This window comes from Notolabrus celidotus, chromosome 20 (assembly GCF_009762535.1).
Source record: "Notolabrus celidotus isolate fNotCel1 chromosome 20, fNotCel1.pri, whole genome shotgun sequence".
NCBI lineage: Eukaryota > Metazoa > Chordata > Actinopteri > Labriformes > Labridae > Notolabrus > Notolabrus celidotus.
Genome location: NC_048291.1, coordinates 14,537,990 through 14,562,024, shown reverse-complemented (window position 1 = coordinate 14,562,024; position 24,035 = coordinate 14,537,990). Strand labels below are relative to the sequence as shown.

Here is a 24,035-nt window from a genome sequence, read left to right as displayed (position 1 = left end):
AAAAGTGAAACCTTTGACAGATGAAATATAGCAGGATAAGACTTTTGCATAAGAACACTACTTACCCATGTGAAGGGCGATACCAGCGTCCTATCAGAAACAGGATGTCTGCTTCATTCAGAGGTCACCAAAACAAGCCAAGAGTTCCTCACAGGAGCTTTTCAAAGTTTTATGAAAATAGTTCATAGTATAATAATGTCATACATGGTGCATTTGCAATGTAATATAAGGACACTTTGATAAATCACAACACTGCAAAGTTTCAAAAACTTATACTATCACCCACATTTTGACAGCATAATAAATATTTTTTATTGTTTGCTGTATTTTTTATTGTTAAACCTGCAAAACGTCAGTAATTAATGATAGAAATCATTTGAAATAGGCTGTATTATATAACTAATAGTACAAAACCAGGATATATGTATTCATAGTAATATGAATCAGAGTCAAGACAGGCTGGTTTTCTTTGACTTGAACTGATTGGACTTAAATAACTAATCAACAAAATCAAAGCTTCTGATATATTTGATAAATTAAATGATTAAAGTTTAAGAACACCTGACAATTTATTAGATTTAATCCGTAGATAAAACTTTGCTGTAGCTTTAAATCCTCCTCCTTTGCAAGTTTTATGATCAGTTTTTCCTTTGCTTATTTTTACTGTCTTCTTTGTCCTTCCCTCTTTGCTCTTGCTTACTTTATTTTGTATTTTTTTTTATAGCTCTTTAAATTAATAAATTCAGTCTAGTGTCTCGGTGTATTGTCAGAGTGCTCTTGGCCCCGTATATTTTCACTGTAATCCCATCAAGTCCTTGCTGACTCACCAGGGCTGTGTGAGGGTTAGGGTTAGGAATGATGCTGGTCCAATCAGGAAGTACATCCTCCTTTAACTGTATATAAATGTGTGTGTTTGGGTGAGAGTGATAAAGTGGTCTCGAGTGTGTGCGTATGCTCGCACTGGAGTACGTGTTGTGCAATAGACATCATGCTGACTTCATTTCAGTCATCAGTGCTTGTCAGCCTGGGGCTTTGGGCACCAGTGTCAAGCTGTTTATGTACTCTGTCTGCTCTGAATGTGTTTTTTTTTCTGTATCAGTATTTTGAGACAACACTGTCCTGCAGGGTGTACTCACCCTCAACAGACTAATCTAACACTACATCCCTCCAGCTGAGGAGATGACTTGATTTTCTCATCAACAGTAACAACTTCAAATGCAAATATCGTTTAAATATGGGCAGTAATATCTAACCGGGAAAATTTTGTTGGTAAAAAATGTTGATGAGGGAATTGGAAGTCCAATCTTCCTGATCACGGCAGGTGTGTTTGGAGATGAAGATGTAGGTGGGGCAACATAGATACTGGACCCACCTACCCGTCTCCTAAACTCCACCCTGCCTCCTCGTGCCTGTCTTGTCTTTTCTCCATTTCTCTCTGAGTGTGTCCGACCTGGCAAGCTTCCTTCTCTCTTTGTTCCACAGTGACAGTCCTGATGGCAAATTGATTTCGACTGTGTGAGAACAGACATACAGACAGACACAGACAGCTCCGGATAGCACAGGGGCATCTTCCTACCTACCTACCTACCCCATCTTTTCCTCCTCTTAGCCTCCCTCCTGTCCACTTATCTCCACCTCTCCTCCTCCTCCTCTGCCCTCCACACACACCCCCTCTCCAAGTGGAAGAGGCCAGTTTCATCCCTCCTTTCTGTCCTCTCTTCCTCCCCGGGTCCCTCCTTTCCTCCTTCCAATCCGTCCAATCCTGGGTGCTGCCGCTGGTGGTGTCGGTGTGGACAGTAGCGGTTGGTGGGTGGAGGATTGCGTTGAGCGAGAGAGCCCGAGCGGGGCCTACCTGCTCGGCATGCAGCGCTATGGACTCTGAATACTCAATCTCTGATCACAGTCCACCATCACGGACTGATCTGTCAAGAGACTGCCTTTGCTACTGCTTGTCTTTCATGCATGTACATGGTTTTGTCATTTTGTCAAACTAAAGGACATGTTCATGTACTGTACAAGTGCCAAAAGACTTCAGTGTCGTTGTACTAGAGCCACTGGCTGAATGGCCTTTTTCAAGCACATGTGGGGCGCAGTATTATCGAGTTCCCACCCACCACATACATGCTAAAAAAAAAGCTCTTCAAATAAGGCTGTGCAGCAGATTACAATGTTTCTGTTCTGAGAGATCCCATAGGTGGCGCTGTGCTTCCTTGTGTCAGTGCTAAGACTTTATTTTACCGTCCAAAAGGTTTGTGTCATATTTGCCTTACTTTGCTTCTTTTTTTTCTATTTAACACATACTTTGTGTGCGATGAAGCAAACTTAAAAATGAGCTTCATGAATATATACAGTATATATAACTATATATATATATAAATTGTTTTCGTCAGTCGACCAAATTGCACTGTATTATGATCACCATGAAAACATGTTTTCATCTAAATTTTCCAACTTTCCACCGCCAGCTGCAGACTTTTTGCCATTTGAGGCTGAACTTGCTGCCTAAAATTCTGGGTTAAAATAAAAATGCCTCACTTCAATAAACTTCAGTTTGTTCTTTTTTGTCTGAAGTTGAATTGAGTTTGAAGAGGTCTTCTGTTGACTTTCCTCAATAACAGCTGTTTATTACTTTGAGGTTAAAGGATAACCCCGGCTTTTGCAGCTCTCAGTGTTATTTATGATTGTATTCCCTGAGTGGCTATGTAGTTTTTTGGTCTTTTTCTTTTCAAAATCAATTATTGTCCTTGTAAAAAGAAAGAAAAAAAATATTTGCAGAAACGATGAGAAACTACTGATTAGCTGAAGTGTTTATCTTATGCATGCTGTGGAGGGAAACCAGAAAAAATGTGATACTGAAAATTGACCCTGAATGTATGGTGACTTTTTACAAAGGTATTCTGAATAAAACATATCTCTATATATTAATAAACAGTGTTGTCTGACACAAACTCTGTTCTAACAGTGACAACGGCAAGTTTTTGGTTTTGTTGAACTTTCTCTCAGTCAAGGTTACAACGCCAAACTGTGATATATATTTTATTAAATTCGCTTTGTAAATCATTTCAAACCACAGCCGTGGTCTAAGCATGCTGTTTCATCCCTCCCTCTCCTTCTTCCTTAAAACTCCTAGCATCTGTGCTGCTCTGTGTCACTGAAAAAAGGAAGCTGTGAGTGTGTGTGTTGTTTTGTACAGAATGCATCCAGTGATTCTTTTGTAAATCCTTCCCTCCTGCTTGTCTTCCTATTTTGTTGAGTATTCTTTTGGCTGATGTGTGGGTTGTGTTTGGATGATATTGGTTGATTGCAACTGCATTTGCAGCAAAAACTGTTATCCACTAGGGTGTGCTGGAGACACATCTTCTTGTGTATTTGAGCACCTGAAAAAGAGCATAGTCTTAGCATGTCGAGCATGAAGTGTTTTCCATCCCTCATCTCAGTTACAGTTGTTTTTATGATCAACCTTACAGTATGTTCATCTTGCACCAGACTAACCAGCAGTGTTGTTTACAAAGTGTGACCCATGCATGATCTGAGAGATGAGCCATTCAAACCCAAAGGTTCTCTTTACCTTCCAGTTTGGGTCCAGAATTGTCTCGGTTCTGAGGAAACAGGACCTCCGTAAGTCACCAGCCTCCATTGCCACTCAGCCAACCAATCACTTTTCTCCCTTTTTTCTACTGCCTGGTTCTCTCTGCTCTCATTGGCTGTCTGGCTGCAGTAAGATGCTGGGAATCACTGCTTCTTTTCTGTCCTTTGGCCTATGTGGACATGGCAGGATTTAGATCTGTCAGTCTAGCAGGGCCTTGGGTTGTAAAAGAATAACTTGTGGACCATATTTTCATACAGAGGAGACACTAACCCTGCATGCATGCCTATTGCAAGCTTTGTTTTTTATCCATACTTTATTGGTTTCCTCACAACATGCTTGCTACAACTCACAATATAGATACTGCAACCTTTTGCTCTTCTTACTGTAAGAGACAAAACTGTAGGAAGGATGGGGCTTTCTTGGGGTGTGGTTTCATAGTCGGCCAAGTAGCTCTCTAAATGTCCTCAAGTCTTCAACCTAACTGTCACTGTTCCCTGTCTCACCCCTCCTCTCCCCACAGTGACCGTTCCTTGGAGGTCTACCTCAGGCCCACGTACACTGATGACCGATCTGCACCCATCTTCTACTAGCAGCCTGCTTTTCCCGCTTTTTGTCCACTTATGGGCCCTTTTTTATTTTGAAGTGGAGAAATTTTTTGTTAACATTAGCAAGTTTGAGTTTTATGATACGACACGAGGGCCCAGACGTGTGACTGAGGGGGGAAATCACCTCAAGGAATATGTTACACCACTAGTTTCTTTGCCATGGAAATTCACTCAGAGAATTTCAGATTGATCCTCATGATGTTTTGAAAATGCTTTCGCAAACTTTGAATGCCCCAGCTTGAGCATTCAAATGCAAACATGACAGCAGATTTTATTAGTTGTTTAGATTGCACCAGTTGTGTATAAGGTATGGCTAATAGGTTTTTACTAGAGGTGCTGTCACATTATTATTTATCTGCACTCCTACTTTGGGATCTCTTTTATGTTCTTCCAACACTAAACACTGTAAATTTCATTTGAGGATTACTGACATTAATAAGCAGTGAAGGAACACTCTGCATTAGTTGCTTAGGGGTGGTTTGAGGGTGGGTTGAAGCTGGTGGGTAAGAGTTTTCATTGCGTCATGGATGATGCAGAATCAAAGATAGGAAACTGCCACAGATAGCTAGAATGAAACAATAATTCTGCTTTTGCTAAGTGATACAGTACTATATATTTCCTAGTTGTGATACAGTACACCCATATTTTCAATGTGGGAACTGTGCCTTTGATTTTTTTTAACATATGCTTAATGCCGCGATCATCTTGTTAACTGATTTGAGGGTATATGCATAACAGTTTCACTTGTATTTTTATATTCTGAGAAGTATAACAGGGATTACATCCCTTTTTATCGTCTTCATTTGTAAATTTAAGAACTTTTTCTTTCTTTTTTGTTTGCTTAGCAAGCTTCAATTGAGTGCAATTTCAAATACACATACAAGTACAAGAATATCCTGAATCTTTCTGTCTCCTTAAATTTCAGTGATACCTAAGCTGCCAGATAGCCAAGAGATGAAATAAAGCGCACACATATTGGGTCTTTTTATATGTAAAGTAGCTTTGAGGGAGTTGTAGCTTATCATATAAGGTACAGTATTATCATGGCTTTTGATCATTCATGCTCAGTATTTTACACTCATCTGGGAAAAAAAACTTAGGCAGAGGCATATATCTATGGTGGAAATGACAGTTAACTGTATAATAGGAGAGAAATAACATGCATGGTTGTGTGAATGAGTTAAACAGCCTCTTATAAATACTTCTACAGGTACACCATGAAGAAGCGAGTCCTTTTCACTGAACGATTTGATCAGGATTTTATGAAACCGCTCATTTGGGCAGCACGATTCAAATCGCTTTTTTTTAACTTTTATATAGCTTTCATTGTCCATTTCTCACTTTTGTCACTGTTTGTATTATATCTGTTCTGTACAGAAAGTGCTTATAAATTATCTTGTCCGAAATAAATCTAAATGGGCACAAACGTCATTCTTTTATGTGTCTTGTTGCTTCATATTTTCATGTTTCGTGGAAATTTGCTGTGCTGTAAACATCACAGACAAAAAAGAGGGAAAAAAAGTATTTGGATTTATTTGTTTGGGATAGTACAATAGCAATGAGTGAGGGAAAACATGGAAACAGCAATGTTGTTACTACCAGTGCACAGAACAGCCCACCTCACCGTCTCCAAAGGTGTCTGACACTTTTTTAGCCAATAGGCTTTGAAACATCTATTGGGCAAATTTGAGAGACTGTCATCTTGGATTGCATCTTCTCAAATGGTACAAAAATACTCCCACCATGTTCTCCTCTTGCAAGAACGTGAAAGGTAAGGTGAGAGAGGAAACAGAATTGGCACTTTGAGCTACAGAAGCATAGAGAGGGGGAGGGAGCTGTCCATACAGCAGTAGTAATTCAAGTCAAGCTACCTGCTACATGTTGATAAAACATTCATACAATATGTGAGATATGTCATATTTTGAATGTCTTTTTTTGTACACCTCATACCCTAGCATCCAGCACATCCAGCACAATGTAACAGAATACATTATGTGTGAGAATATGAACAATACATAGACGTAGAAAAGATTCATAAAATGATACTGACATTCAACATTTATGACTGGCATATCGACGTTACACTTTTGGACTGTGATGAAACACCTCTCCATCCCTTTGGTGTCATTCTATTGCTGATGAAATGTTTAAAAAAGCTTACTTGGCACAAAATAAAGTGAACCTGTAGCTGGCACTGTGGACACAAATAGGGAATCTCACATGTTTGGATATTTCATTCCAGGATGGGGAGATGTAGAGCAACAAAGCAATGACTTCTACAAACAAAGATCCAGTTTGGCTATACAAAGTGCTTCAGATAGATATCGTAGCTTAGACATGTTTCGTAGGTCATCATTAACCAGAGTCAGTGGTGGTGAGAATAAGTGAGTGGCAATACCTTGCTGTTGCATGTTCCCATTAACGCAGCACACTGAATCCACTGAGTACCACTATCAATATAATTTGGATTAAACTGGGATTAAGAGTTAAAATACTGTAACTTTAAGCACCTCCATCTTTAAACACTACCACCACCACCTACAGTTGTTGAACAGTCACATTTTGATTTTTGAAACCTGCCACAGTGTCTTGTGCAAAAATCATCAAGCATTGTTCTCTGGCTCTGACAATGTAACAGTCTTTTAAAAATGCCAGATCAATGATAAGCAGATGGATCAAGGCAGCATGAGAGGAGCAGCTATGATGCCTGTCATGTCACTATTTTTTTATCCCCTTTTATTTTCAGATAAATTCTTAAACGTCACAAATAAATTAACCTGCGAGGTCACCAATGCAAATTGATGTTGCATTCGGCAAATAAGTTATTGTCATATACTTTACGTTAAACGATATACTTCTATTTCTGCAAACCATGTGATCACGTTTCCTCTAACATCAGGTTGTAAAACCAGCAGCTTTTGCTCTTTCTTTATTTAAAAAAACAAAACAGGAAATGTGCAAATCATTGAGGGTCTTTCACTACAATATGAGGCACTGTCTCATAACGAGTCACCAGGGTTGGATGCCCCAAAACATTGACAAAAATAAAATTCTGTAAAACATCTAGATATAGTAATAATCATAATGCTTCTCTGCGTTGAGAAGGGACTCGTCCTTCTCCAGTCAGGGCCAGGATGCACTCAATCTTTTGGACCATCTTCACTGTTCCCTGTTGGAAATACACGACAGGTACATATGTAATTAAGATTTTAGACTCTCGATTTTCAGATTAGAATTTTTCAGAGACAATATATTCTGACTTTTGCGAGATTCACTAAACTATTCAAACCACTTATTTTTTTTACATATAGTATGCTAACTCTCATATGCTTTGTTCAACCACTACAATGTTTTTTCAACATATTTAGAAACACAACGTTTAAAAGTAGAGGAAATAACTTTCACGCACATGCAAGTGTTGGTACAAGAATTTGATGGAGGGGGAGTCATTAAATATGACATGCACCAAATGTTAGAGAACTCAAAACTTCAACTGAAATCACACTTTGTCATAATTTTTCACAGTTTCAGGATATTTCAAATTTCACGTTTTTTACTGTGAAAACAAGAAAACAAAAGGCATACAGGGAGGTAGAATATAAGACAACTTGTGCATTGTCCAAGCCCCCAAGCTACAGGCAGACACAGTTGTTAGTATCTATTATGGATAAATACCATCAGCATCTAAATACCATTAGCATCTAAAGTTGCATCCTCACCAGCTTATTAGCTGTCTTTCCACTAAACTGATATTACTTTAGCTCTTTTCTCTGGCAAACATCTTAGCAAGCATTACACTTGTATCTAAATTAGATAAAAGAGAGCATCATAGCAGGTAAGCTAATGTGAGTTCTTGTGCAGAGTCTGCAACTCAATTAAGTGTGTCACACGCCTCTGTTTGGCTGATGACTCATTGTGACCTTCAGTTCAGCCTACGACTGCACAGTCAAACCACTGCTTTATGGAAACATGTTTTAAATGAAAAATTTGATCTGGAATTCAGAAATAAATTTAGCTAATTTATGGCTAACAGTATTTTGATAGATTCCTGTAAAGATCTTAAAGGCAAAAATATTGATTTTCAGATTTTTCTTAGGTACAGTACAATTGCAGTTGGACTTAAAAAATATTGAGTGGTTTTGAATAATACATATTATAATATACAGCTAAATCAACATAAGATGGGGCGCTCGTGGTCTAAGCTTCCCACATAATAGAGGCTATAGTCCTTGTCGCAGAGGTCGCCGGTTTGACTCCCGGCCGGTCGACCATCTACTGCATGTCTTCCCCTGCTCTCTACTCCCGACATTTCCTGTCTCTCTTCAGCTGTCCTGTCCAATAAAGGCGAAAAAAGCCCCAAAATATATATCTTTAAATCAACATAAGAGTCAACATTTTGTATAAAATGTCAGTTTCTACAGACCTGCAGCTGAGCCCAAGTGGGGGTCAGAGACATGTGTGATAGAGAATCGTGAGACCATAAATCTGTTGAGTGCTACAGCTGTTGGTTTAGGAGTCTCAGGACTGTTGGGGGTGGGTGATGGTGAGGACTCAGTCTCAGGGATGGTGTCAGGTGAGGACTTAGGCGAGAGGTCATCTTCCCATTCATAGCCTCCTCCTGAAATAGCACAAAGACAGTAAGCTGATCATGAATAATCTGGAATAAATCAACAATATTTACACTTTTAAGCATTTTATGTCTCACTTACCCTCTCCTGAGTTGTTTGCCTCTGTTTCTTGAGATGCACAGGAGGTTTCTAAGGACTGAGCTTCAACCTCAGGGTCAGGTTGCAGCTGGTCAGAGTTCTTCTCCTCTGAGACTTCCTCTCCACTGGCCTCTGTTCCTGTGGAGAATGTGAAGTCAGCCAGTTCTCCTGTGGGACTCTCCTGGAAGACAGAGATTATCATAAATACTCCTCCCATACTTAGAACATAAGGGGATTTGTTAATATACAACTTTTACTCATCAACTTGTCCTACCTGGTCAAAGAGAAAAACTGTGACGTCATCAAAAAAGGACACTGCTTTTTTCTTCCTCTCCAACTCTTCGCAGAAAGACTTGCTAAGCAGGGTTGGCATCTTCAGGAGGCTGCGGAGGTGTCTTGCCCTGCTGCAATCACTAACAACCACTGGCACTGCAGTAAAATCCTCCTCACTTTCTTCACTGTCCTCATCTTGGATGTTGTATGTCCTCAACTCTTCATCGGACTCACTGTCGTCTGAGTCATCTTCGCCCTCTGCCTCCTCCAGCGGAGCTCTCACGTCTTCCCCGCACAGTTCCAACAGTGACGAGGAAGTGGAAAGATCAGCTGCACCATTAGACTCCTCACATAAACTATCCTGTGAGTCACATTCCCCTGCGTCTATGTCCTCAAAATCTTCCTCATTTATCCCCACACCCTCTCTTCTGACCTCCGTCTCCTCCTTGACATGATTGAACTCAGGCAGCTCTTCTTCCTCTGTGGATCCATCGTTTTCTTTATGGGCGTCATCTCTGTAGTCGGTTATGGTGGAGTCAGAATGCAAAGATTGGACAGGAGAATAGTCTTGTTCCTTTCTGTTCCCCTCCGCATGGTTTCCAGAGGCCTCTTGGACAGTGGAGGAAGCTTCAGGCCCAATGGAGGAGCTTAGATCTGAGGTGGGCTCCTCTCCAGAGTGTTCCAACCCAAGATCATCATCAGCAGGGGCTGACTCTTTGGTCAGGCAACCACCCATCTCTGGGGGGAATGGTGACAGCATGGACAGCCCAGGGGTGGCAAGGGGATTGGGCGAACTAGGGTCAACCTCTGAGAGATTTACCAGAACAGATGTTTTGATGTGTCTCAAATATGTCAAATGTTCCTCATTGTTGAACTGCCTCGGAAAAAAAACGTCATCTCCCACAGAACTCATTTTCTCAGCCCGGTCAGTTGGACCTGCGTAGACCTTATCGCCTTCATCATGGGGACTTCTCTCATTCTCAGCATCATAGTCGGAGAAATATGCTGAGTCCCGGTATGGGCTCTTATCAATCAGGCCCTTCAGCTGTAGCTCTGAGATGCATGTGGAAGTGCAGACTGCTTGGCCCAAACCCATCTGAAGCACCATTTCTGGTTCTCCGCCAAGCCTTGGGCTCCTCTCACCACCGAGGGAATCTCCAAGCTCTTTGAAGATAAACTCTGGGGATTCATTGTTCTCAGTGTCGTAGCCACTGTCCAGGGATTTAGGTAGGACGGGAGTATTAAAAGGGTCGGGGCTGAAGGCCTGGTCACAGGGGCTCGCCATGGATGAGGACAGGATAATGGTGTCTACAGAGTCAGGAGTTCTTTTTGGATTCTTTAATGGGCTCAGCTCATCCTCCTCCACCTCAACATAATCCAAGTTAAAGTCGGCAAAAATCCCTGACGTTATATCTGTGATGTCATCTTCGTCATCCTCGCTGTAGTCACCAAGCTCAGCCAGGCTCATGCTGGACTCCCTGACCCCCAGTCCACTGTCCAACGCTCTGCTACTTTCTGACATCTCTGGATAGCTTAGCCTTTTGTCTCCCAGACCAACAGAGATTCCCGTTGAAACCCCTTCCCAGATGTTGCCTCTCTGTTTGACTGACAGGGTGCCTGTTTGACCAGTCTGAGGCTCCTTGAAAGAGGATGGAGACTTTTTATAGCTTGACTCAGGTATCATCTTGGGCTCAGAATACAGTCTATCTGCTTTTGGCAACAATTGCCCTTCCATTTTGCCAACATCTGTACCTCTAGCGTTGATACTGGAGCTTGAAAAAGAATCAATGCTTCTTGGATTCCCTGCAGTAACATTCCTTTCCATCTGAGTGGCAGCTTCCTCCCTTTCTTTGTGACATAAGTGAATGTATGAACCTAATTCAGTGGACTTACTGGCAGAATTACAACCAGAGTCTCCCCCTTCATCTTCTAACATGCCACCAGACCGGGAGCTTTGGAAGGTTCTTGTAGTGGCCTTGGTTAAAGACCATAACTCTGTGTTCATATACTGAAGGTCCAGATAGCTGTCATTCCCACTGACCGTCTGTCTGCTGTCAAAACTGAGACTGTTATTGTTTGCGGAATGGTTTGAGGTCCAGTTAGTGGCCTCTTCTTCAGAATAAAGGTCATCCTCAATGTCATCGCCTCTCTGCCGGCCCACCAGCAGGCCATCGTCTGTCTCTACATCGACACTTATGTGGTTGACAATGGGTACTGTCTTTCTGATGGGACCCATCATATTATGGCAGCTTTCATTTACCAAGCCACGACATGTGCTAGCTTCAAGGTAAGGATCACAGAACCCTAAGCTGGGGCTGCTAACTGCTTGTGATAAACTTCGAGGGTTTTCTAGAAGACCGACAGGATGAAGGAGGTTTGATCTTGACTCTGGTGATGTATCCTGTTCGGATATACAGGATTGGCGGCGTGCTTTGTTTGCTGAAGAGTGTTCACAGTAAACTGTGTCATCCTGACTAGATGAGAAGCAGTTTATTGAGTGGCTTAACTTTACAGGACTGGTGCTGGATGCATGTCTCAGCAGTGGCTCCATGGTTAGGTGGACAGTGGGGCTTGAATCAGAGTCATAGGCGGGAGGTTTGGTGTTGTCAGCAGTTGACCAGTAAGAGCTGGGCTGTGCCATGGATGAACCAGTCCGACTGTCAGAGGACAACCTACTGCTGCTGGCTTCCAGTCCTGGGCTGTAGTCCGCCACGCTGTCGTCTAGGTTAATGTTACACTCTACTGGTTCCTCTATGCGGATGTAGTACTCGCTGCTGACTGAGGGACTGTGGGCGCTCAACACTGGGACCACACCTGGGTGTTCCGGTTCATAGTAAGATGGGGATATGCCTGAGGTGAGGCTGTCAGACTTGCAGCCTCCAGAGATGCTTCCTTTACTTGAATAGTAGATATCCTGATAATGTGGGTTCCCCTGGCCAAGAGGCCCACTGGTGGAGGAGGAGCAGTAAGGCTGCTCAGATCTAGCCTGCTCCCACTTGTACTCAAAGTTGAGGCCATGGCTGGTCTCTGTGACAGTCAGTAGGTCGTCCCCTGTGTCAGAGTGGAAGCTGTCGGAGAAGTGCTCCAGGAGGGGGAAGGAGGAGGAGGCAGAGGAGGCCAGCTCCACTGCCTGGGTTTGGTCTGCACCGGGACGTTCGGCAGAGGCAGGGGTAGGGGTCAGGACTAAGGCTGTGGTTGTAGCTGTGTGGGAGGTGCTGCCCAGCAGGTTGGGTCTCAAGGCATTCCAGCGTTGTTCAAAGTCTTCCTCAGCCTCACTGGAGCCTTTGGCACACAAGTATGTGACAAGGAGGTGTACCTCCTCACTGCTGGGTCTCAGCTCAGGTTGCAGCCAGCAGAACTGCATTACCTCATACCTGGACAGAGACGGAAGTAGGAGAAGAAACAATCCGACGTGAAAGAGATAACTAGAAGAAGTAACAAGTAAAACATTTTTTAATCTCCTTACATCTGAATATCAGTGAGCTCGGAGAAGCTTATTTACATCTTGAGAGTGCTGTGCTTTACATAAAGAGAGGAATAGACAACACTAATGAATTGACTGCGGTCCAAAAGCAAGACAGTATGAAAGAATCTTTCGAAGTCAGCACTTTTAACAACACCTAGTTCTTGTTCTCGTCACTAGCCAAAGACCTATAGAGTAGATGAAAGGTGTGGGTGCAGATGCTGACGTAGTATAGTGCTCAAATTCCTCTTTGTGTGTCTCTGTGTGTGTATGGGTCCTCGTTGCTGTTACCAAGAGCGTTTAATTTAGCGAGGAACAATTTTGAAAAATAAAAAAATAAAAACAGTACTTGGCTGACTTCCCAGGCAAAGATGAATGAGGTGATTCAACCCTGGATGATGCCAAGGGGATCATAAAGAAGAGGGAAAGTATTGATCATCTGCCCTTGCTAGCGAAGAGAAATATTGCTAGAGTGTACTGGTGCACCATCATACACAGAATCTGATTTTAAAAACAGGAAACAGTGACGTGTTAGAACCAACTGCTCTGCAAGGCCCGAAGGCTCAGAGATGTCTAAAATGTATCTTATGTGGTGTCAAAATATATAACAGTCATTCTGAGTGCCAGCGTGTCTCTGTGTGTGTACAGTCTGCCTAAGTGAATGGGTGTGCAACTAGGTCTCACCAGCGCTCAGCCAGGGGGAATTGGAGCTGAGGTTTGGGTAGTTTGAGCTGCTGTTCCTTCACAGCATATGTCAGCACCTGTCTGTCAGAGTAGTGTCTGTACGGCTGGTTTCCCAGCTCGAACAGCTCCCACATAGTCACCCCCAAGGACCTGGAAGAGGCCAAGAAATCATGAAGTTTTTATCACTACGTTACAAATATCTTTGTGCTTGTATACATAATTTCCAAAGCGTTACATGATATGAGAGACATGATGAATTTAGTATGCATTAACCTTCAATCAAAGGGTAAAGAAAGATAGCTGAAGCTGGAAATCCTAATTTATTCATGTAGTTAATTTTGTAGTAAATACAAAATAACATTTAAATCAAAACTTAATTTACAAGAAAATTTTGTATCTGTCAAACCGTTTCTCTATCTCTGTTGATAATTTGATGTTTTCCTGAAAACTACATCAACATTTCTGGCTTGTTACTTGTAAACTGTCTCACCATATGTTGCTGGATTTAGTCTGGTCAACGACCAGCAGGTTTCCGTGGACCTCGTCTATGAGCTCAGGTGCAATCCAGCGCAAGGGAACCCAAATCTGGTCTTGTGTTATAAAATAATCGTCCTATAGAGATTGAAAAAAAAAGAGAAAATAAAAGATTTCTGAGTGATGAGAGGACCTGAGGTAAAAAACACCAAACAGAAAATACTGGAATTGTTAAAAGACAATCTAACCTTGTACCGGCTGTGGGAAAGGCCGTAGTCTCCGATTTTCACCGACATTTCTGAAGTTAACAGGCAGTTTCGCAAGGCCAGGTCACTGCACAAAGAAGGGACACCGCCATTTTTTAAAGGGAAAGTGAGATTAAAAAATATACTACTATTTATGTCAGTCTACTGGCTTAAAAAGACACTTTCCAAATCAGCACCTTTAGAAATAAAAATGTCTGCCAAAGCCAGAACATTGTTATATAAATTAAAATCTAAATGTTCCTTTCTTTTTCCAGTTGTGACTATAAAACTAAATGAACTGGAAATAGTGAGTTTGAAATGACAGTGTTGTAGAGTCACTGTCATACAAACTTGACCAAACAAAAACAACACAGCCCCTTGACTCTAGTTTATACCTTAGTCCATTAATCCAACAGGAAACTTTTTCCTAAACCTTAACTTTGATCGTACCAACTTCATGGACTTTAATATCTGTTCGTTTAGTAACCAATACTTAATTATTTGCTGCTTTTGGAGCTATAACATCCCTGTCCTTATATCATCTATGTAATAGCTAGTCTTCTTTAATTACACTTGTCTATCAGTGTCTTTAAGATATTTGAATTATGAATGGACTAACTTAAACATGTCTAAATGCCTTATGCTTAACCGATGTTGCCACAGCATTAAATAAAGCATACCAAGAAACTTGAACATGCTGAAATATCAAAACAAAAACTGAAGTTTCAATAATCTCACCTCCTCCACAACAGGGAGCCCTTTGCCTGGCAGCAACTGATTGGTTACCATGGCAACCACCACATGCCTTAGAGAGAGCGAGAAGGGCTCACCCCCGGCAACAAAATCACTGATGCTGGAGTTTGCGACAACTACTCAGGCAGCACCAGGATGTTGTTGCAGGAAGTGACCAGGAGGGGGGGCTCAAAACATTCCAGTAGATTTTTTTTTCCCCTGTTAATATTGATGCAGTTTAAAACAGAGCTGAGATGACGAGCATGCTGTACCTGTGAATAAAGTTGTATTTGTGGAGTTGCAGAAGCCCTGACGCAATGTCACACGCCATTCTCTGGAGGAGCAATGGGTCAGGAGTCTCGGAGTCAGCCAGCCGACAGCTGCGCAGGTAGCTCTTCAGATCACCCTGAGAGGAGAGAGGAAATTAGGTTGTTAGGGGATCTGACCTGATCCATGAATAAACTAAAACAATAATGAACAGAGGGAGAAAATGATTAGGTGTATGAGAGGGATAAAAGGGTTTCCCACCAGAGGACAGAACTCCATGACCAGCAGATAAGGAGTGACCTCTGAGCATTGTGCCAGACACTGCAGGAGGGCAGGGTGCTGGAGAGTCCTGGCAGAGACAAATAACATACAACTTTTGTTTTTTTATTGCTATTGGTGGTGATTTTAATAGATTAAAGGGCTTTGCTGTTTGATCTCTGATGCTTCAATAAACTGACCGGTAAGGCTGCACCTCCTCCAGGAACTGCATCTGATCCTGGACGCTGGCACTGGCCTTCAGCTCCTTAACCACCACCTGGGTGGTGCTGAGGCCTGCATTGACTTCGCCAAGCAGAACCTGGAAAATACATAAAAGCACAAGCAAATCTTCATACCAAACTGAAGTATGCAGTCCAACATGTATGACAAACGACATTGACGGTCCCACGTTTTAGTAAAGTCAGACTTAAGCACTGAATCCCAGATCATAATGATGTCAAATGGAGCTGCTGTGATCAGACTAAAAATGAATATCAATCAATCAACGTGCAGTTAGAATGTGTAAGATATATAAGAAGACGAGAGGATGGAGATGTGGGAGTCTTAACAGCAGCCTGTAGTAAGTTGTAAACTGTGAGGAATTTACTGTGACTGTAATTTAAACTCATCTCCCATGGAATCAGCACCATGGAATAAGTGCCAAAGATTATCCTTGCAAGAATGAGATCATCATCACATTAACCTCGCATTCCTCAAAGTAGAATCCTCACTGGAGTACAGTTAGTATAGTAAAGACTGATGCAGTTTTAAAGGTAAGAGGAAGTTATAACAGGTAAAAAGATACCATATTGAGACATACAGATTGTGTGAGTGTGTGTTTAAAGAACAAAAAAAAATGTCTTACCTTGCCAAACCAGCCATGTCCGATCTCCTTTAGATAGAGTAGACTATGACGGCCGAGGTCTGATGATTTCAGCAGCTGGACTGGAAACGGGAAGAATGATAAGATTACTTAAAGGCAGAAAAAAGGGGGCTGACATTGTTGGAGAGAATTGATTTAGATGAAAGAGACAACGAATGTGTCTGGATTAAAATGTAAGATGTATCAAGTAAAAGAAATCCAAGTTCAAAAAGGGGAAGACGAGGTCAAGAAGAGAAGAGAAGCAGAGCAGCTTAACAAGAAATGCACATCGATCACAATAAAAGTCAATGAATTTAAGAGAAGAAATCCTCTCAACATGTGACTTACATTTAAAAAGTGTTGAGTTTGTAATTATCACACATAAATCGCCTGAGAGATACGCCACTATTCTGAAAGTCCTTCTAAGTCCAGCACAAAATCAAATACCTCCATGGATCTTCATATTTCAGGAATGGATATGCCGATGGTTTGTAAAGAGATAATGATGGTGGTAGAGCAGGGGAGCGGCCAGCCACTCGGAGCACAGTGACGGGGACTGAGTCCGAGTCCCATGCGGGGATGAAGCACTGGTTCAGAGTGTGAGAACCGAGAGCCTGTGGCCCCAGCCCCGACCCCAGACGTCTTAGCCCCATTGTGTGTGTTAGAGAAAGAGCCCACGGCCGCAATGTGTGTGTGAGAGAGCCTCGGCAGGATTTAACCCTCGGAGCCCTCGCACAGCTGAACAAGCTTGCCACGCTGCCTCTCCCCATCTGCACTGGGCTCATCCTCCAACTGGGAGACACACAAATACACATACTGTCCCCATCTAGAGCTCTCCAGCTGTCGAGCAAACACAAAAATCCTGGGTACCTATACGGAAATTTGAATCTTCAGTGAAGCGTGATCAAGTTTTCACAGCTCCGAGTTAGTGCCAGTGGTTCCAAGCAGGACTTTTACCCTTGGCGCTGAGAGTTTCTGGTCATGTATCACGCCAGATGTGACCGTCACGCATGTTGGTAGTGTGCGGTCTGACTTGCAAGCTCTGGTTGCAGCTTCAAGACACCCAGTAGTGACATAAGGCGCACATAATGCCCCCCTGTCACCAAGGACAGCAGCATTCCTCAGACGAACAGGACACAAACACTGCTCTGTCAGACGCAAAAAAGACCTCTGTCATACACACCCTATCTCAAGCCCCCTCCTCCCTGACTCTTAGGCCCTGGTGCATGCCACCACCCTTCCCCTGTCTCTCCTCATTCTGTCACAGACCCCTCACTGTATTCGTCCCATAATGCCCATCCTCCACTGGTGCGTTCCACGGACGCTTCAGCCCGGCCTTATGCTCACCCACTGCCGAGCCGGCCTAAATCACGGCCATTGTTTTGGACGCTCACTCACACGCTCACGCTGCGTCTCCTGGTACCCAGCGCACCAAACACACACATACACACATACAGACACGCAGACACTCTCATGCAGGCACACACAAGGCCCATTCTCTGCTGGAACGCTTAGGCAGAGGTTGTCACGGTGATAACAGACCCACACTTTTTCGCCACAGCCCCTCCCTGATGGAGAGAAATTAAGAAGTGGTATTATTCCAAATGTGGAATGTGTGAGTGTGCATTCCCGTCCCACACATGGCATTCCCGAAGGAGATGGAAGGGTCTAGTGAGACTGTGGGATCGGTGGGTTTGTGGAATGATGTGCACACAATCGGTTCACTTTGAAACATGGAGCCTCGGTTGTGGGCACGAAAGCTTTACATGACCTCCTGAATAAAAGATTAGAGCAACAAGTGAAAGCACGACTGTCAGATCAATAGCGACGTTGTACTGTGTGTTCATACAGATGTATAATCAATGCTGTGCACATATAGAACACACCATTCATGGCTGCTGTATAAACTACATCACTGGTGTTTTGTTCAATATGCAATTACTGTGAATGGGGTACAAAGTTTATGATGCATGGAGGATTTCAATACAAATCCAGGGATCTGCTCAGTCTTTGACCTAAAAATGATTGAAGCAATATTTTCAAAATGCTTGATAATTCCTACACTTTTCCATCATGCAAATGTATAATTTTTCCATGTTTCTGTCAGAAATGAAAACGCTGCATAGTTCTTATCTATGCAGCAAAAACGCATCATCTAAGTATGCAAAATAAATATCAGTAAATAACTTCATGTAACAATAGATCATGGTTTACACTTCTCACTGTGATTCAGTAAAAAAAAGAGACATATCTCCTCTTTTATGATCGCATTTTGCCATTTATCCCTTCTTCACCCTGCAACACCTGAACCAATCATACAGCCGTAGCTATGGAGGACAGAGGGGAGGCTAGTGATTGGCTGAGAGCCTGAGGCTGCCTTGTCCAATCATTTGCTGGAGCTCGCATACTCAGATGCTGAGCCCCAACTCACCTCCCTCCTGGTTTAGCACAGCGCCGTGCAGACAGCCAGTGAGTCATGCAGGGAGAGGCAGAGAGAGTACCCAGGAACCAACTCACACTGAAATTCACACACACTCGATATACAGGCATGCACACATTTTAAAAGGCTATGTTTGAGGTAGAATGACCTGCGGAGAAAGAGACAGGCTGTGACGTAGATGGGGAAGGACCATGGATGTAGAATACAAATTCAACACAAAAACATGTTATGAACGTGTGCTGGAGTACTGATGTTGGATTATGTAATATTAAATCAAAAATAGCAACAAATGTCTTATAAGATTCATATGGCAGCCAAGAACTACCATTCATTTCTTTTTAGATGCAGTCATTTCAGATTTATTGTTCGATATTTTGATATCTCAAAACAAAGCTTGTTTTTTTACTTGATAACCTGTTCATTTATCTTATCACATGCTAACAAGATATTTTCACAAGAATACGCAGATAATTAAGCATGTCAATTAAGGTGTGTCTGGTTCATAATGTCCCACCTTATTTCGTCTCTCAAAATTACTGACATGACTCAGGGAGCAATTTCAGATCTTCAGTTTTTTCAACAAGTACTCCTTGTTCTTACAATTTTAGCTTCAATGTGTTGGTAATTTCAGTAATGGACTGAAATAACTTCTGTTGTAATATACCAGTATTCAAAATAACTGTCTTTTTAAAAAGTTGAAATATGGATATTGTGCTAAAAAATAGGTATACAGTAATACCGTAACACTAATTAGTTCATAGTGGGGGGTGGTAATTGTTCTTTACACTGTTTGCTACCCACCATAAAAAAAGAGGGAAGATAAAGGATTAACAGCAGCAGCAGAAGAAGACCCAGTTACCAGTTAGCTAGTTAGTCATTACCGCAGTCTGGCTTCTACTTCAGAGCAATTCATGTTGGAGGAGATGAAAGAGAAGTACCGCACCCCAAAAGAGTTTCCTCACCAGTTTGGACATTTTTGGATTTCATGATGTGGACAAAGTGTAAAAAAAAATCATAACAGAAGAAGTTGGTGAGTTTCCATTTAGTTAGAAGTTAGAAGTGAATGATGGTATTTAAGTGAACTGCATTTAGCAGTACATTTTATGAAGTAACATGTCACTCCAATCCTGATTCACCACCATCATGAATTTCTTTGTCTACAATAATCGTGAGGTGAAAATATGATATCATGGCCTCAAACTCACCCATTAAGACCAGTTAATTTAGCTTGTCCTCTTTTTGTAATTCATTCCATGTAAAGGGAGCAGCAAACTTACATACCATTTTCCTCACTACAGTGCTGACCTTTGGAAAGGACAGTGAGAAAAGTTCCTGGGACTAAAGATTGAACTTTTTTTCTATGAATCAATGCAATCAATCTTCCTTTATGTCTGTCAATAGGCTTTCTAAAATAGAGCAAATTAAAGTATTTTTAAAAAGCTTGTGGATGAATGTCATGCAGTGTTTAGTAATGAAAAAAACACTTTATTTTTAACCCGCCCAACGATGACAATATATTTTCCAGAAAACAGTTACTTTTTTCAGTTTTAACATTTGATATTTTGTCTTATCACCATATTCAGGTGAATATAAGGTTTGAATGATTTTCCAACCCTAAAAATCTGTTCTTCTTAACATTTTAATGCAGCTTCCCAGCTTTTTGGGAAATGAGGTTGTAAAAAATAAACTTATGATAGATCAAAATAATATAGATAGCACACACTGTTGTTCTTTGCCTTTGTAAAGTCATATTAATCCTAAGTGTACAATGCAGGAACACAGGGAACCCCAGAAATAATGTACACCATAGGGTTAGGTCAGATTCCTACTCCTGCAGTGGGCTGCAGTTTTCACACACAGTATACATCGCAGCACTGCAGTAGGCCAATTCTAAATACATTACATAATGGACAGATGTCTGTCCCTTGTTGAGTGTGGGAACCAAGACATGGACCTATAAGTTAAGATAGAAGAGGCCACATGTGTTTGAACCAAGGTTCACAAAATGTATGCAATGTCTTGAGCTAGTATTGTGTATATATTCCACTTGTGTAGGGCATCAGAGATGAGACGTTTTCTAACTCTGACTGTAGCAGAAGTGTACTCTTTCTGAAGAGGTGAGAATTACTAATGACTAAGGAGACATGCAACAAAACAGAGAGAAGAGGAGAGAAAATGAGATAGAAAAGAGAGAAAAAAGACCAAACACCATCAAAGAAGTGAAAAACAGGTCATTAAAAGTTCAAGGAAGCAGAACTCAGGATTTTCTATAATTAATATTGTGGTGTTGTATGGTTTCTTACTGGATCTGCCAGGCTGTTTGGAGACAGGCAGGGAGACCTCAGTGAGTGGAAGGATGTAGACCTCGGGACCATTCTGGGAGGAAGGCGAGGCCAGGGCGGAGAGATCTGCCTGGTACTCCTCTCCCTCTGTGTTTTCAAACTCCTGGTGCAAAGACACACGCTGGGATTAGTCATCCGCTCCCCACAAGCCATCCTACTCTGAAATAGTGGAAGACAATGGTTCAACTGTGAAGGCAATCAAATGCACTGAGGCACGCCCACCTAGCCATATACTTAAGTCATGTACGTTGTGGGGTGTATTGTGTGGGTGAGGGGAGAGACGCTGTGGGGGGAAAACACTAATGCATGTGTTCCGACAGTATACACAAAGACCCTCTTTCTTATCTTTGGCCCTCCTACACATGCTAAATTCCTGATGATAAAAAAAGTTTTTAAAAATGCCCTTTAGTTGCATCAAGAACTTCAAGTAGTAATAAGCCAATTTAAGATAACGTACATAGCTTTAGTTTCTGTGTTTTTGCAAAGTAATAAAAGCTATATCATAACATATTTTAACCCTAAACAGTTGAGTCATGTGTTTTAAATGATCTAATTAGTAACTTCGCCAAGGAATCACAAGTACACTATTTTCCCCTCCTCAAGGTTTTCATGCATTGAAAAAGTATGATTCATGAAAGCCCAATTATTTAATGTGAAATATCTATATAAATCTGGTATGTAATGATAATGGATAACAATCACTCATTCAGAACTTTGTGTCGAATGTTTCGTCCTACACCAACATGCTCATTCAAAATCTTACATTGCCGTCACATCGCCTACTTATCAGCTCTGGTTAGGTGTCCACAATGCATTCAAATAAGTGCTAGAAAAGTTGGATCGGTCCTCAGCTGTGCAGAACAAAAACTCTAGGGAATGGAAAACAGTGACCCTCTCATATCCCACATCCTCTGCTCTGTCTCCCTGCTACCCTTCTTTCTGCACCCATCTGTCGTTGCTCCCTGCTCTGCTGCAGTGTCCTTGCTGTCTAATGTTGTAGTGTGTCCCTGGAGCAAACTGCCTCTACAAACCCCTGTATAACATGAATCGAAAAAGGTATGTTGCATGGCTTGAATTAAAAAATATGTGACATAAAACACATACAACAAGAAAGAGACAGATTTCATTCTTTGTGAAAAAATGTGAATAACTAATCACATTGTCTGTCCCTTCTCTCCACCACATGTATTATCTGAGCTTGATCAGTTTTCACTGATAAAAATTGACTATTTTGAGTTATCTTTACAAAGAAAGGGGTCAACCTTCTCCATATAATTCAAATAAAATCAGCAGGGAAGTGAAAGATACACAAACACCCAAAGGAAACATGGGGAAGCATTGCAGTAGAACTGGACAAATTGTAAAATCTAAATAATAATAATAATAATAATACATTTTATTTATATAGCGCTTTTCAGAAACTCAAAGACACTGTATAATTGTTAAGATCAATACAAGCAAGGAACAAGGAACACAGATCAAAAAAAACAACAGTACAATCACAAATTAAAAGCTAACTTAAAAGGTGAGTTTTTAAAAGAGATTTGAATGTTGAAGGGTCAGAGCAGTTTTAAATATGGGAGGGGAGTGAGTTCCAGAAGGTGGGGGCGGCTATGGAGAAGGCTCTGTCCCCCCAGGTTTGTTGCTTGGTTCTGTGAGGTGGAGACAGGAGGTGGGCATGTGAGGAACACAGGTTACGGGAAGGAGTGTGATGGTGGAGGAGGTCAGTGAGATAGGAGTGGGCCTGGTGGTGGAGGGCATTGTGGTTGAGGAGCAGGATTTTAAACTGTATGTGGTAGGGGACGTGGAGCCAATGAAGACGGAGGATGGGGATGATGTGGTCACTGGAGCGGGTGCAGGTGAGGAGGCGTGCACTTTATGTATTGCATTTTATGGAGGACATATGGAGGATTATGATGCAGATCAAAAGATACATTAGCAGAAAATTGTCAGGGTGGATCAAGATTCATACGAGTTAACAGCAAAATTAGCCAATATGAGACCTTCAGAGTCCTACATCTTCAGTCATGATATGTAAGTGCAGGTGTTAAGCCACAAGGGTTGCCTGAGGTGGCCTGGCCCTCCTTGAAATCTGACTGGCTATTCAAGGTGCCACACCAAAATGCTAAACTATGATTAGCTATTTCCCACACCACAGAAGCAGGACTTAAAAATCTAATGTTTCAGGTTGAGGAAGCTAGGAAGATTAAAATCTCACCATTCTGGTGTGTTACTTTTTAAAGTTAAAAAATCCACACAGAAAAATATTAGCTGTATAAATTAGCAGTAACAGCAATATAGTTATATAAGCGACTGATTTCCTAGACTAGTCAACTAGTCCAAAGGTAAGAAAAAAGTCAAGCTTATACTATTAAACTCGGCTAAACACAAGATGACAAAGCCTGCGGATGAACAATGTCATCTGGTTTTCTGAGTGTGCCCAATGTTAGCAGAACTAGCACCACCACGCACCAGCCATCGGTCCTTCCTGCAGGTTAACGTCCACATGCCTGTGCTTGTTACACATGCCTAAGGTCGATATAACCAAATACTGCTTTGTTTTAATTTCTTAAATCAAAATACTACCGAACCACGCCAAGCTGCAAGATGCCATCCATCATCTGTCCTTGTTTACATCCAGGTAGCAGAGCATTACGGCAGTCACCATTTAATTGGAGCTACAGCCACGGCTAATGGTGATAACTGCGCTACAGCTTAGAAACAGCACATGACTGGAATGTTGATAGTGATTAAAATATTAATAACTTGTAAACCTAAATCCGTGAAGACCCCTGTACTCCTATCGAATGTCACAGTGAATAACAGGGTTAAATTGTGTTAATTGAGACTGTGGAAATACTTAAAATCTATATTCTATTTTCCCAAGATACAAGCCTGCAGGACTGTGCTATTTTTAGCACATGCATGGCTGTAGTCTGTGCCTCCAGTAGATGACACACACCAAAAACATGGCGATTGACACATTTTACCTTGATGCCTCTGCACATAATTCTAACTTCAAGGAAGCAGTGCAGATACACTGTCATACACTCACATAGTCAATGTATTTTAGATTGTATAGGGTATTTGGTCTA

The 24,035-nt window shown here is 41.7% G+C and overlaps 2 protein-coding genes across 6 annotated transcripts in view; one reads left to right on the top strand and one right to left on the bottom strand.

Moving 5' to 3' along the window:
• Positions 1-5,625, top strand: part of baiap2a (BAR/IMD domain containing adaptor protein 2a) — a 79,020-nt gene extending 73,395 nt beyond the window's left edge. Inside the window, exons 14-15 of one of the 5 annotated variants that reach the window (XM_034711762.1) lie at positions 3,576-3,618; positions 4,110-5,625. In XM_034711762.1, the coding sequence (XP_034567653.1) occupies positions 3,576-3,603 (28 nt within the window). In that variant the 3' untranslated portion in view covers positions 3,604-3,618; positions 4,110-5,625. Of the gene's footprint in view, positions 1-1,482; positions 2,930-3,575; positions 3,619-4,109 lie in introns of those variants that run through there. The other 4 variants (XM_034711759.1, XM_034711758.1, XM_034711761.1 and 1 more) reach the window with 4 other exon arrangements.
• Positions 5,626-5,703: 78 nt separating this feature from the next.
• On the bottom strand, positions 5,704-23,593 carry aatka (apoptosis-associated tyrosine kinase a). The gene is made up of 13 exons (XM_034711445.1): positions 23,576-23,593; positions 20,902-21,043; positions 16,162-16,241; positions 15,497-15,615; positions 15,300-15,387; positions 15,044-15,177; positions 14,043-14,127; positions 13,811-13,932; positions 13,321-13,470; positions 9,175-12,547; positions 8,904-9,081; positions 8,618-8,812; positions 5,704-7,363 (listed from the first exon to the last, which is right to left on the bottom strand). Exons 1-13 carry the CDS (start codon positions 23,591-23,593, stop codon positions 7,335-7,337), a joined length of 4,713 nt encoding a protein of 1,570 aa, XP_034567336.1. The 3' UTR covers positions 5,704-7,334.
• Between the last annotated feature and the right edge of the window lie 442 nt (positions 23,594-24,035).

Coding starts and splice junctions, on each gene's coding strand:
- aatka (XM_034711445.1), bottom strand. Junction 14,128..15,043: donor AAATACAACTTTATTCACAG/GTACAGCATGCT, acceptor TTCTTTGTGCAG/TGACCTGGCCTTGCGAAACT. Junction 13,933..14,042: donor TTTCCCACAGCCGGTACAAG/GTTAGATTGTCT, acceptor CAATCTCTATAG/GACGATTATTTTATAACACA.